General features: G+C 33.9%; 1 protein-coding gene across 2 annotated transcripts in view; it reads right to left on the bottom strand.

Moving 5' to 3' along the window:
• LOC149804925 (N-terminal kinase-like protein) overlaps positions 1–14,960 on the bottom strand; it is a 75,252-nt gene that overhangs the window by 45,149 nt on the left and 15,143 nt on the right. For both annotated transcript variants that reach the window (XM_089945942.1, XM_089945943.1), the window contains exons 3-7: positions 12,715–12,795; positions 12,182–12,304; positions 7,019–7,245; positions 5,400–5,490; positions 1,918–2,073 (exon numbers count right to left, since the gene is read on the bottom strand). In XM_089945942.1, coding sequence (XP_089802068.1) covers positions 1,918–2,073; positions 5,400–5,490; positions 7,019–7,245; positions 12,182–12,304; positions 12,715–12,795 — 678 coding nt within the window. The remainder of the gene's footprint in view (positions 1–1,917; positions 2,074–5,399; positions 5,491–7,018; positions 7,246–12,181; positions 12,305–12,714; positions 12,796–14,960) is intronic.

Raw genomic sequence — 14,960 nt, 5'->3', positions numbered from 1 at the left:
TAGATCATCATCCAATGTCTCACCAACTGTACACTGACGATACCCAAATATACAAATCTAGCCACCCAACTGAAGTTGATACTACCATCCAAGGTGTAGAGAGGTGCATTTCTAATGTGAAATCATGGATGACATGTAACAAACTGCAGATGAATGATGATAAAACTGAGGTCATTCTGATCACAACACAAAGACTTTCTCAGTCACATCCTTTACCTCAAACAATAAATATCAGCAACACCAACATTAAATTCACACAGTCAGTATGAAACCTAGGTGTTACTCTGGACAGTACTCTCACATTGCACCAACATGTCATGAACATATGCAAGGCTGCATATCTTGAGCCAAGAAGCATCAGCTCCATCCATTCGCAAATATATTTCAGATGATGCCACTAAAACACTTGTGTGTGCATTAGTACTTTCAAGACTGGACTACTGTAACTCAATTCTGTCTGGTTCATCCCAATATCTACTCCAGAAACTTCAAAACACAACTGCTCGGATCATACTTTGAGTACCACGATCAGAGCACACCTCCCCGTTGCTCTGTACCCTATACAGGCTATCCATTTGATCCAGAATCAAACACAAAATTTGTTCTCTGTGCTATATTTTACTGACGGACTCCAGTTCAACATACCTATCCAACCTCACCCATGTGTACACACCAGCAAGATACTTATGCTCCTCTTCTAAAAATTGTATACTCATTATTCCCACTATGAAAACGAAGTCATATGGACAACATTCTTTTGCTTACCAGGGCCCAGCAACATGGAATGATTTGCCCACTGAACTTAGACATAGTGATCCCATTCAAGAGTGCTCTTAAAACTCACTTATTTTGACTGCAAGAACAAACTTAAAGACCTAATACTGTTTCCTACCTTAAATATTTTCAGCATGATTTTTATGTTTTCTAATTTCAAAAATTTGTTTTTTGTAATCATATCATTATATATGTTTTTTATGTTATAGGTGTTGTCTAATGTTGTAAAGTGCTTAGAGCTTCTAAAGATTAGGCGCTATATAAAGTCCTCATTATTATTATTTTTATTATATGTAAAAAACACAGGTAACATATCAATATGTTTTCTATATTATTAATTGAATTACAAGTACAACAAACTATTTCAGCTTTTTATTTTTTATAATTACTTCTGTTGACAACTAATAACAGTGAACATTGCACCAGGATCCATGTTTGTAGTAAGACATGATTGACTAAGTAGATTAATAAGTCTCAATGACTAGGACCTTTAGCCATGGTATTTGGTGTTTAGCTAAACTTAGTGTGCAGAAACAATTATCTTCTTTTCTAGACTTATCATAACTTCTGATCTTCAGACCCCAGAATCTATTGGTTTCTTAATTAACCTAAGTGTGTGCCATCCACGAAGTGTGGTCACAAAACTTACTCCAGAATAAAAGTTATACTGCAAAAACTATTTTATTTAAAAAGTCAAAATGTCCTTGTCCTCTGACCCCCAAATCAACAGTGCAAGCCACCCAGAAACTTTGGTCAAGGTATATGATCCAGAACTAAAGTTATTCTGCCAAAATCAATATTCTTCTTTCAGTGACCTTAACGATTGACCCAAATTCAAGACTTCTTCCTTACCCCTAGTGCACAACATCAACAAAGTCTGATCAAGGTCTGTTAAACAGAACCAAAGCCATTCTGCAAAAACCATTTTCCTTTATTCAGTCAGTGACCCTAATCATTAACCTTATCTGTAAAATTTGGCAAAGGTAGGTGCTGTAGAGAAAACCAGTGACCAAAGAAAGATAAACAGGAAATTTGAGAATTCAACTTTCCACCTCAAAAGTGAAAAGCAAACATTATTCAAATGTTTATTCGCCTAAGACCCTTGACCATCATTCACAATATAAAATGTATCATCATATTAACCTGAATTTCCTCCAGAAACAACATGGTTTTAATAAATGCATTGTCCATAAACCCGTTTGTCTTCATGCAGTCCTCGATGAACTTCGCTGGATTTGGCCTTGATTTGGGGTTGGCACCCACTAATTCACAGTAATTTGGCACTAGTTGTTTCGGAACCTGAAAAAAAGCCACAAATATTTTTAAAACCAGATTATCAAAGTAATAAATATGTATATATTTAAGAGTCAGATGTACTTAATGAATTTATAAATTCAAAAGATTATTTTATAACACTATAACAATTCTAATGCATCTTACTGTAATTCAAAATTTTGCATTTATATAGATGAAAAGCTACACAAAGTCCATAAATGGACAAAAATTTCGCCTTCATACAAAGAAGAAAAAGGTATTATGAAAGTCCATTTTGTTATAGCATCCCTTTCACTGATTTTAATTCTACTGTGACTGAAAATCTGCATTCAAATCAAATGGATACAGATAATTAACAAGAGCCTAAAACAGACATAATATCACTCGCCTGCCTAGCATAAAAGAATAACTGACTATTTCACTAGGCTGGGTTATGCAGTATTCTAAAAACACAACCCAATGAAACCTGTCTCCAAAAAAATCATATAAATTCTTACCTATTTTACTTTAGTCCACTAAAGATTCTTTCGAGGAAAAGGCACAATTAATGTACTTAGTTTCATGCTCATAGTTAACTTCATCCAAGTTCTCTACCATGTAAACGTTTTGACAAAGTTGTATTGAAACTGGATGAAAAAGTTTATTTATTTCCACAAGATTGACTAGTTTTCAGTAAGTTGTAACAAAATATCAATAACTGCTACTGTAAAGCTGGAAAATGTAATTAAAAGTTTGATGCATCAATGATAAACAGTATGCTGAACTGAAAAGTTTGTAAAGTACGCGTAGACTTTATTTACCACTAGTACAGTTGCACAAACTAAAGTTCCAAACCCTATGCAGCTCAATGGCTTCTTGCTATCTCTCAACTTGCCATAATTCTTGGAAACTCTTCCATTTCACATGACGATGGCAATCATATCTCCTGCCATGAGACATACTCAAATTGGCATGTGATGTCCAATAAACGTAATTGTGTCCTTTCCAGCTTCTATTCACAAGAATCTGAATACTCCTTTTTATTATTCTGTGTTGATTATTAACAATTTTCTAGAAGCTTATTTTCCTTTTCATCTTAAACATACATCTCTTTCTGGGCACTATTTTAAAAAATTCTATAATCAACAGTTTTGATCATGCAGATGCTTCACATGAACAAATAGGTGCAGTTTACAGAGTCTGGAGTGCTGCTGTAAAGTTAGTCTGGCTCCATGACTAATTTCACTAATTCTAAGATGAAACCCAGATCCAAATAAAACACGGATGAACCAATTATCCAGATTTTTCGGCATTGATCATTTTTTCGTAGTTTTTGCTAGTATGCCCTAAGTCCATATTTCAAGGGTAATTTTCTTAAGACTTATAGCAAAATCGTAAGAGTTGGCAGGTCTGTTGATGCCTAGTGAGTTATAAAACACCATTATTTGTGAGATTCCAGATACAAATTATTCAAGTTTTTACACCCACCAACAATCAAAGCACCCAGCACTATTAATATTTCTGCAGTTCTCACCGCAAAAGGTGCACAACAAAACAGCCGTTACAGGATCATACTTCAAGCATTCTTTTTCCCAGCATCTGTTCTCATATCATCATACTTACAATCATGCTCTCCCTAGTCATCAGCATTTTTAAATACATTTTTTCAGTGACAGCTGTGCACACTTCCTTAATTTAAGCATATTTCTAATTGTCAATATACATAGTGCTTGAAGATTATCATAAATAATTAAATTATTATCATTTAAAACATGTATTAATTATGGATTATTTCTTGCGTCAGCAGACTGGAACAATTCCAATTGAGCAATACCAAACTCATACCTTAAATCTTTTGCTAGCGTTCATACTAAAATAAGGGGCTAGTACACCAGGCTGGCTCCAGACTGTGCCAAGACTTTTAACAATACTCACTATGTTTACTTGACATGTAGAATAACACCTCCTACTTTCTCCTGTGGACACTTATTTACTTAAGTACAGGATGTTGGTAGGTATTCACTTAACACAATAAGCAGGTAAATTAACCATGAGAGGCAATGGCATCTCACATTATATCGATTACACCAAACACAAAATTATTTGCTAAATGTTACAATAATGACAGGAAGAAAATGTTCAAAGTTCCAAGAAATTTGTGACAGCTGGAGTTTCAGTTAACTGTCAGCAAAATTACTGAACTCAGGTTATCAGATATGCATTAATTTTAGGTCCTGAAATATCAAATTATATTTTTTAATATATTCTCTCCGTGGCACCAAATGTCAATACTGACATAAATTACTAGATTTTATGAAGAACTCAAAAGCTAGTTCTAAATACTTTCAAGTGTTTTGTTGGTAAATGTCAACAAATTCTATACAAGCTATAAAAGTTATTGTTCACTGAGTGTGCCACTGTAAAGTCATCGGCATGTGTTATCCATTATTGTGAAATTCTTATTTCTTCCAAGAAGATTTCACATATATCTTAACTGAAAAACTTCAGTGTAAAGAACAAGAGTGCAAATAAAACCTACTTTTAAAATATTACAAAACAGAATCCTAGCAACTTACCAGGTGAATACCAAATACAAACACAAAAGATACAAAATCAGCAACAGGGATAGCATATGGAAGCATTAATTCACAAAAGACTTCAGTGTAGCACCAATTCGTCATGGCCTTTGAAACTGAACCTGACATTCTGGATAAAAGAACAGTGAACCTGTCACAATCTCAGACAATAACAAATGTTAGCAAGAACAATATTTTCAAGACTATGGAATGCAAATACCACATTATGATTTTCAAAAAGGCCAACATGCTTGTTATATGCATGTTAGCTCTTCAACATTTTCCTTTAGGACCAAGCAGAAATGATGTCTTTTGGTGAAATCCTACACAGCAATGACCACACATTTAGGAGAAGCAATGATAACATGATTTTGAGCTGGGTTGGAGATCAGATCATTAGTCACTTTCATTCTGTATCAAGCAGACATCACAAGACAAGTCAAAACTGGATCGGAAATCTAGCCTCCATTGGGTGAACAGATATATGATGCATGAAGGAAACAGGACTGTACCATATGCTGATCTAGACTCATTGCTATGTGAACCGAAATGAATCGATTTTAAACGAATGTGAAATTCATATTCTATAACTGAAGCATATATATCAAACTCGGAAGAATATTGAAACAGATTTTTAACTATCAGTCTGATATAATTTTAAACTTCTGCCTGATGCTAATGTCAGAAATCAAAATAACCTAATGGTAGGTTTTCACCTCTATGAAAAACATTTTGAATAGGAATGATACGAAGCCTGAATTATGCATAAAAAATTATGTACAATGTGAAGCATACCTTCCCAAAGTTTTTAAGAGCAGAAGTTTTTGGCAACGATCCGTTAAAAACCTCCCATATTAAGCAGCCTAATCCCCACATGTCTGATGACCTATAAACAAAGAAAATCCAGCAACTGAGTTTTAAAAAAATGATAAAAATGAGGGGGTTGAGAAAAGATTAAACAAACATTTCTATTGAACTCTCAATTGATGAAACAAAATCTACCTGGAAAACATTTTTTGTAAGCATTCTGTATCTCAATCATGTTAAAATCTTTAATTCTGAGAACATAATCTACCTACTCTAAAAGGGACCATTCCATTCAAAACTGTATGAGTCTTGATAACAAACATTTTATTAATGACTCTTTACATCGAAATAAAGTTCCACTTGTTTAATGAGACAGGGAAAGTATTTATCATCCAGAAGAGTGTGTGAAATCAAAAATTTCAGTTAGATTTCTATAAATATTGTAAGAAATATTAATTTCTACATTTTAAAAGGTTTTGTGGCTGTCAAGGGATATCTAGAATATTAAAAAGGTCAAAACCAACATTCTGTGTTGGGCAAATAATGAAGTTTGGGCCTCTTTTGTTATGTCCTTGATAATATGGACTGCTCCATAGGCAAATGTCAATTGAGTATTTGCATTTCTCTTTTTAAGCCCAGTAAGTATATACATGGTTACAGGGTGGTGATCTTAACAAATTTAATATAAGTCCCTTGGGGAAGAGGAGGGGCAATGCTCAATATCAGTTGTATGTCAAACTTTAACTTTTCAAGCCCTAAAGTCAGTTTGGGTTTTTCATCTAATTAGTCTTTATTAGAAATTTTATATATATATATATATATATATATATATATATATATATATATATATATATATATATATATATATATATATATAAAATTAAAGCACTAGGCTCTCAAAAATGATGGGTTAAAGTTTTTCCTGGGGAATAAGGGAAGACCCCATAGGTTTTAGGCATGGTTTCTCAACCAGGGTTGTAAACCACATATTTCAATTTTCAGATATGTGAGACATATGACCTAGAAGTCACTTTAAATTTATATCGAATAACCCCTACCCTCCCTGGCCATCATCAAAATAAGGAAAATACCAAAATTGTTGCCACAATCTACACTCAGAAGAATATCAGTGACCCATATTTCATGTCTCTATCTATAAAGGTACTGAAAGATGTCAATTTTTGTTTGTTCTTGTTGGTTTTTAATGGTACTTTAACATAATGGATATATCTTGCATAGGAAATGGGAACTAAGTACCTTTCCCAAGAACACACACAGGCAGCTGACCGAGGCTGGCCTGGGTGGGTAATGAACCAAGAACCCTTGGATTGTGAATCTGACACTCTACCAAATGACCTACCATGGTTCCCTAGGATCTTTAGTACAGTGTGTGTGTGTGTGTCTGTGTGTGTGCACATAAAGGGTGGAAATAAAGAATCACTTTATGGCAAATAATACCCTTATTTTTGTCACAAGTATAAAATCATGGGACAAATGAACTTTCTTTCGTACACGGCATTACATAAATGTAAGTCAAATCAATTAAATAAAGATAAATTCTTTTTCAGAAATTTCTTTACAATATTGCAAACAAGTTTTATGCAAACCATTTTTCTCCCTTTACTCCTTTCTTAAGTTCTGATTTCTCTGGAGGATCATATTTCTCAAGAAATGGAAGAACCTTCACTGGAGGAAAACTGTCTTGTCCGGTGGTTGGGTACATGTAGTCCACACCTCCCAGCTTCCATTCTCCAGCCAGGTCTACAAACACTGATGACATGCATACATTGTTATGTATTAGCCCACAATCGTTCACCAGGAATGAAAGCCCTTTCTGAAATAAAAGTATAACAACCAATCATTCACCAGGAATAAAAGCCTCTCTAAAATAAAACTAGCCACAAATCATTCACCAGGAAATGAGAGCCCTTTCTGAAATAAATGTATAGCACCCAATCACTCACAAGAAATGAGAGCCCTTTCTGAAATAAAAGCATGCAACTCCAGTTCAACTCATTTTTTTTAACCTCCAACTTATGGATTAAACCCTGGTAGTGCAGAAGCCATATATTTATGGATAACATCACCTGGCTGTGTATGCGGGAACCATATATTTATGGTCAAACGTCACCTAGCTCTGTGTGCGGATACCATATTTTTATGGCAGAGGACAGCGACGTCTACAGATGTCCAATCTAGGCCGATCATTAATCGTGTGCTAATAATAACAGGGAGATTACATGTAATTGTCTCTAAGATCACGACTCTGCATCACTGTAACAGAACATCAGTGAAACAAATAATTTAAACAGACTTATTTGCCCAGAAAAGTCTGTTGTCAACAGTGGACGATGATGTAAACAATATGGTGGCTGATAAGTAGTTGCAGTCTTGCAGCAGTCCCATACCCAGTTGGCGCCGATTACTGTATATATGTATGGGATAATACAAGTTAGAATAAAGTTTGTTAGGGCTTTGTGGGGAGGAATAAATAGCAATACGCAGAGTTTTCCAAATTTTTTAAATTACTTTTCTGCAGGAATATACCACTTGTTGATAAGAAAGTGCTCTGACACTATCGCATGTTGATAGACACGTGCTATGACATGGCCATCCCATTCAGTACCAACTTTCAAGTTTTACTAAATCAAGCTTAAACTATATAGTAGCAAAGTTTATCAATGAGTCTGTCATGTGCAGAGCCTTTTCTTATATTGGGTGATACATTGTATTATAAAAAGTGAGAACTGCACAAGCCTGAAAGGGACCAATCATTCATTTTACATGGGTGGAGGGGGTGTCAACTCCCAACATATTCCTTCCTTGCCAATCATTTATATAAAAAAACATCACAATATTTCTATCACATTATGAAGTTCATTTTGCTTTGCTTCTCTATCTCTTTCTCTCTCAACCATCCATTTGTGGACAAAAATGGAGAGAAAGAGAGAGAGAGATTCACTTCATAATTTAACCAACTCTTACAACAGCAATGAGAAATGTATGTCACTTCGGAATCTAACCATCAAGACCTTCATCCAATATCTGAACTTTCGACCCTGTGGAAATCTTTTTTCCCCCTAGTCAGTTCATTTTGTTTCATTAAAAGAGAGCTAGTTTCCGAGGTGGGCCAATGAACATAAAAAACTTGATCTCCAATATTTTTTTCTCTCAAATGTTTGACAATGCAGAAGTTATGATCTGCAAAGATTGTTGCTGAGAAATTTAATTTCAAACATTTTTGGCAAGTTTCAATTATTAATTATCATTGAAAACCTCACAACTCTTGCTCTATAATTTATAATCAATGAGAAATATTTGTTAATTTTCAGTAATAATGACTTTGAGGCCTCTCAAATGTACAGATCCACTCTAAAGAATACCTGATAACCAATATCACTATCATACATGTGTACCGGACACAAGAGCTCCACAGTGTTTCAAACTCCACCTTGGTGTTCATACTGTTATTTCTGCCTCACTTGGCAGTAAAGATCAAAGAGCTAACTTGGTAGCACAATGGCATTTTTTGGCTGTTTCATTACCATATACAACCAAAAATTGGTACACTACTCAACTGTCGCAAGAAGACCCAAACTAATGGCTGTGATAATACTGCTCTAGCTGATGATACTGCATTCAAATCATCCAGATGTAGACACTAGAATGTAAAAGAATTATATACGTCTATTTGGTAGGCGACAGTTGTGGAAGATGAATAATTTTTTTTAAAAAGAGGATCCGAAAGGACCCAAGATATACAATAGAAGAAAACAAAATACAATATGAGAAAGTGCTCAGGCACAACAGATACAATTTACCTGCCCCAAAAATACTTAATTAAAGAAAACAAACAAAAATTCAAAACTGTAATGAACAGCATTCACCTCAAACAAATACACTAAGCCTACGGGTACAGCTACAGTTAGGAAGGTGCGCCAAACTATAATGGTCTGAAAAGATCAGAAGAGGGATGTCCCCCCACAAAAAAACAACAACTAGCTGAACCTTATCAGACGCATTAAAAATGAGAATTTAAAACAACTTTAGTTGTAAAGAAAGTTATTCAAAAACTATATTTGCTGTCATATATTAAAGAATGCATTATTTATAAAAGCTATTAAAGAAATCAAATTTAGTCTGCATATTAATAGATCATAAAGGAAAGTTATGATGTACATAAGATTTAGTAATGAAGCTGGCAAAAAGAAAAGTCAAGAAATAACCCTAAAAGTTGTTAATACCATGTGTGAAATCTTAACTTTTTCAACTATTTTTTTTTTAAAGAAAAAATTATATTTGTTTCATTTACATGATGTGACGAAATAAGAGTCCACTAACAAACATGCATATGGATTTTGTGTCAGTTATTACATTTGTCACATGTATAGAGAGATACATGTATTCATCGAATTTATTCTTGCAACCAACAGTAATTGCTTATAGAGATGTTTACATAAAAATCTGTAAGACATCTGCCTTTCAGCAATTTTCGAATGAGAAAACCAGTTTTCAGTTAGTCTGACTTCATTGTATAAACAGTATTTTCTTCACCCTAAACATAACAAATATAATTGTTCTACATTATTATAATTATTATTTTACATTCATTATGATAATTATTATTTTACCTTCATAATTAAAACAACTTGATAACATCGAGTTCTTTGAACAATGAATGCTGTATTTAGTTGGATAAAAGATTCTGCCAACAATATTATTTTAAAGTCTTTAGTTTACTGCCTATAAAATTTGTAAAAGTATAAACAAAGATGCTTGTGACTGTCAGTAATGCAGGAATTACCCATTCCAGTTAATTGACATATTCCTACAGCTTAAGAAAACTGTTTAAAAGAATTTTTTGCCAATTCATCTGTGAAGCATTTATGATTTTCCTAATGAATGTGGCATCTTGAGTAAAAGGCCAGAGCTGATGAGAACTGGTTGTAGCACACAATACACAACATGACACATCAGGTTGGCTAATTGATAATGCTCATAAAATTTTACTTTATACATTTGTTAATGAGACCTTTTACATAGTAAATCAGGTTGCATTATCTATTTACTTCATCATGTACATATATTCAACAAAGACATCTTACATACTGATTCCTGTTATAATAAGCAGTCAAGGACAAAAGCAAATAAAATAATTGCAAATGAATAGAGGGATATCATGTGCATTTTATTATGAGTCAGCTGTTCAGTAAGCAAAATGGGTATATAGGTGCAAAAGTTGTGTTTTTCATAACTTTCCTAAGTGGTACAGCTCTCCCCATTATAATGTGCCTCATTATAATACCATTCTGGATATAATACGGTACTACTATGGCCTCCATGACCATAATCATACCAGTGTATTACAATATGGGCTGAAAGAAAAAAAGGTGAAACTATGTCTTGTATGTTAATTTCCTTTTCAAAACACCATTGTTTAACAAATTTTGATAGTGCCCACTATATCATGGTTCTGTATATTATGCTGATCTGAATATATCATGTTTCTGTATATATAGCTATTCTAAATATAATGCAGTTAAGAACACAATGCAATCAGTGGTTATGGACCCCAAAATACCACATTATAATAAGGCAGAGCTGTATTGTTTCCAATATTAACTGTGCACAAATTTAGAAATTTTGATAAACATTGCAGCCTTGGTTCAAAGGAATTTTTTTATTATCACTAACCATTTCATTAGTTTAAAAAACTGCAATTATTATAAGGACTTTTGGAATGTTTGACTTATGGGCTGAAGATACTTTATATGTCATGGGAATATAAGTCGAATCCTATCTGCACGATGAAAAATAATCCTCTGGACTTAGTCACTTTTTTGGGGTTACATTTTGCAATGCATGTCTTGATCTCTTTAGCATTTTCAATTTTCATAGTTTCCAATCATTTCATTGAATTTAACTATATTTGGTGGACAGTTTGGGGTGGGTGGGTAAAATTTAAAGCAAAAATCAGACAAAAATGCAACAAAAAAACCCATCATACCAACAGAGAGTGTAACTATGACAGAAACATATTCTGAAGTAAACAGATAAATATGGTAAAAGCATTCAGGTCATATTCAAGTACAAAAATGGGTGGGGGATCTGCTACTCATCCACCACTCTTTGTCAGATCTAGAGGGGATTTTCTAAATAAGGGGGATTCAGAGATAAGTAGCGAGAGATTGATTCACAGCCTTTAATAAATGCAAGGGAGCTTGACACAGTGTATCCGTCAAATTTAATTTTATATAAGATCCTCTGTTCATGGATATAACCTTGTGCGAGGATTAGCAATGAATTTAACCTTGACAAAAAAAAGTTCTCAACCTTCTTAATGCAATTTTCTTGGTCCCAACAGATTTTTAATGAGCTGTCTATTTGTCATGTGTGCAACAGTGATGACTGGATAACCTATCATAAATATATTTAATAATCAATGGTCACAGTACCAGTCAGGTTCTGAACACAGAATATTAATTGAGAACAACAACAAAAAAATACTAAACTGGTTCGCTAGCCCTATATGAAGACAGAGTTTAATACTTTCTTGAACATTTGGGTTAAGATCAGGAATGTTAAAAGAATGAACCATCATGCATCAATTAAAACAAATAGAGTTATATATGGTTAGGGTTCACAACTTAAAGCACAATCGCTCATGCATTTGTCTTATTTCGGGGGAACTCATTGAGAAATTAGCAAATCCAAGATTATATTCTGTGTAGCTCTTCATGGCCATGAAGTGTAGCAACACTGGTACTTACAACAAGCTGATGAAGTCCCCAGGATATGGCTAGCTGGTTTTGCTGACTGCTAGCGTCATTATTGTGTAGGTATGTCTCCAAAGGGACTACTGGCTCTGATGCGAAGTAGATTACTTTGTCTGTCTGAAATGTGTACAAAAGTTATGAAACCTCTAAAGGGCATCTTGCTATCAGATTGTAATTTGTAATTTTCTTATCCTCTACTTGGTTTTTGAATCTCTTGTTTATTATAGGGATTTATGTCATAATGACCTAGCTATATTTTCCAGTGATGCAAATTACATGATTTAACACAATATAAATTTTGGCTACTTCTATACCTATACAATATACTTCAACATAAACACAGAACAACAATGATGTTAACAATAATGTTAGCTAACCAATCATCACAAAATCTATGTTAGAATTTGCACTGAGACAAGTAAATCACAGTCAATGGGTCACATTATGTCTTCCAGAAAGAGCTTTTTAAAATTTGAGAATGTTTGTAAAATCCAAGTTTGAAAATTGTCTGATTTTAATAATGTTACCTCAACTCCATCGAGAAATTTCAAAATATTTGGGTGACGAAGGGTCTTGATTCTCTTGTACGATGCTCTGGCAAGCTGGGCCTGGAATGTAAAGAACAAAAGTTCACATCGGTTTGTTTTTTTTACAGTCAAAATATACAACAACAGCCATCATAAGTTTTAGTTTCAGTGCAAAAGTGACACATGCATTGGCTACTTGCCCAGACAATTATGCTGTAACACTGAATAAATTAAAAGCCCAGTCACTATTTTCTAAAATGTTTCAATGTATGACACCCATCTACACTCATGTCCAAGTCTGGTCAAGATGCAACAACATAAACCACTTATCTGATATCCTATAATGTGCTGGTAGATTAGGGTCTGTGTTGTTTGTTCTATTGATTACTCATAACAAACCACATAGACTCAGATCTGCCATAATGTGATAGCATATCTGGGTCTATGCAACTTGCTTTTGATCCGACTTAAATACAAGAATACACAGTGTTCCAACAAATGTTCCAGGACGTGGGTGATGTGGGTTGGTTGTTATCAGTTTAACTTTTTCAGCACATAATAGGCTATACATGGCAGCCAGTATATTTGGTGCAGGAATAACCTGGATAAACACAAGGTAAAACCACCAACCCACAGGAAGCCAATGGCAAACTTTCTCCCATGTTGTCAGAAGAGCTAAGACTCAATCCCATATGGACAAAGGGGAGATGCCAGTGGTCTGTAACGGTGAGCACCTCAGACCACATGGCCACCAAAGACTCAGGAAGGAAGGAATGTAACTACTGTGTTTACCCTGTGTAGAGAGTACAAAAATCAATGCTTTTCCCACCAATTATAAATTAAGCTTTGATTGTACACTTATCAAATTTATAGTTCATCCCTATCCTAGTACCTTTTCTGGACTATTATAAATGTAATCAAAACATTTTCTAAAATTCCCCAGAAGACTAATAATATTTTTAAAAGTATGGATTACTATATTTTTATGTTGACTAAAATTATGTATTAATTAAATGTATATAATTGCAAAAATCGGATATATTTACAGACCTATTTTTTTCTCCTGGCAAAATGTTTTCACGCAATGTCAAATTAAGATTCATAATCTGTTCAGTAAATCATGTTTTTGTACTTGGACTTTTCTTAGACGTTTTAAAATTGTACATCTATTCACAGCAAAAATAGTATAACACCACAAAGAAAATTTCCCACTAAAAAGTAACCATAAAAGGGTATAAAGGATATGTTGTGGAGTACAAGACACCCAAGTGATCCTAAGATTGTTCACCTGACTGACATCTGCCATAAATGCGTGAGCAGGACATTTTCTGTTGAAATTCTACCAATGCTATTTTATGTGCATGTTATGAAAACAATTTTTCTATCTTCATCCATGCATAATGGCATACCAGCACAACTTATTTAATTTAGAAATAACAATAATTAGTAAAACCTTGGATTTTTAGTATTTTGGCACATGGCATTATTTGTATCCTCAGCTGAAAAGTTTTCTATGTTAAAATTTAGCTTACTCACAATCTTATGAATACATGTGCTTTCTGCTTGAGCAGAAGTGTCATCTGCATACTCACATGTATGAGAATGATCAGATACCAAGGGAATGTCATTGATAACAGCAAAAAGAATAATCAAAAAGCAAAATTAGCTATAAAGAATAAGCAGTCCTAATGAACTTCATTAGTAACATGTTACATGTATGTATTAAAAATGCCATTAAAACAAAATGGTTTGAGCTTACCTTTTAAAAAACAGATGCATTAATTATGAACATCCATAAGTTCCTAATTTTTTAAGTTGAATATTGTGATTAAACAGATTAAATGCTTTCCTAAAACTTAACACTTGTTGTTGTTATTGTGGGGTTTAATGCCATTTTTTAGCACATGATAGGCTATGCATGGCGGCCAGTATTAATGGTAGAAGAAGAACCCGGGAAAACCATGGGAAGAACCACAACCCACGAGAACCTACTGGCAGGCTTTCTCACATACTCACATTGGCCAAATCCTAGACTTGAACCCATGCAGATAGGTGAGATGGCAGTGATTCATAATGGAGAGCACTTTAGACAACTCCGGGCCCCAAAACTTAACACTAATACACTAATAAAATTCCTCTTATTTACCTGTACTTCACAAAACCAAGAGTCCAATATTTGGTAAAGCCATTTGATAGGAGTGGAATTTTCTAATTTTCTAACTGATTTTTGGATAACAAATTACTTG

This window comes from Sinohyriopsis cumingii, chromosome 2, assembly GCF_028554795.1.
Source record: "Sinohyriopsis cumingii isolate HCF-2022 chromosome 2, ASM2855479v2, whole genome shotgun sequence".
Lineage (NCBI taxonomy): Eukaryota > Metazoa > Mollusca > Bivalvia > Unionida > Unionidae > Sinohyriopsis > Sinohyriopsis cumingii.
This window is presented reverse-complemented; position numbering and strand designations above follow the sequence as displayed.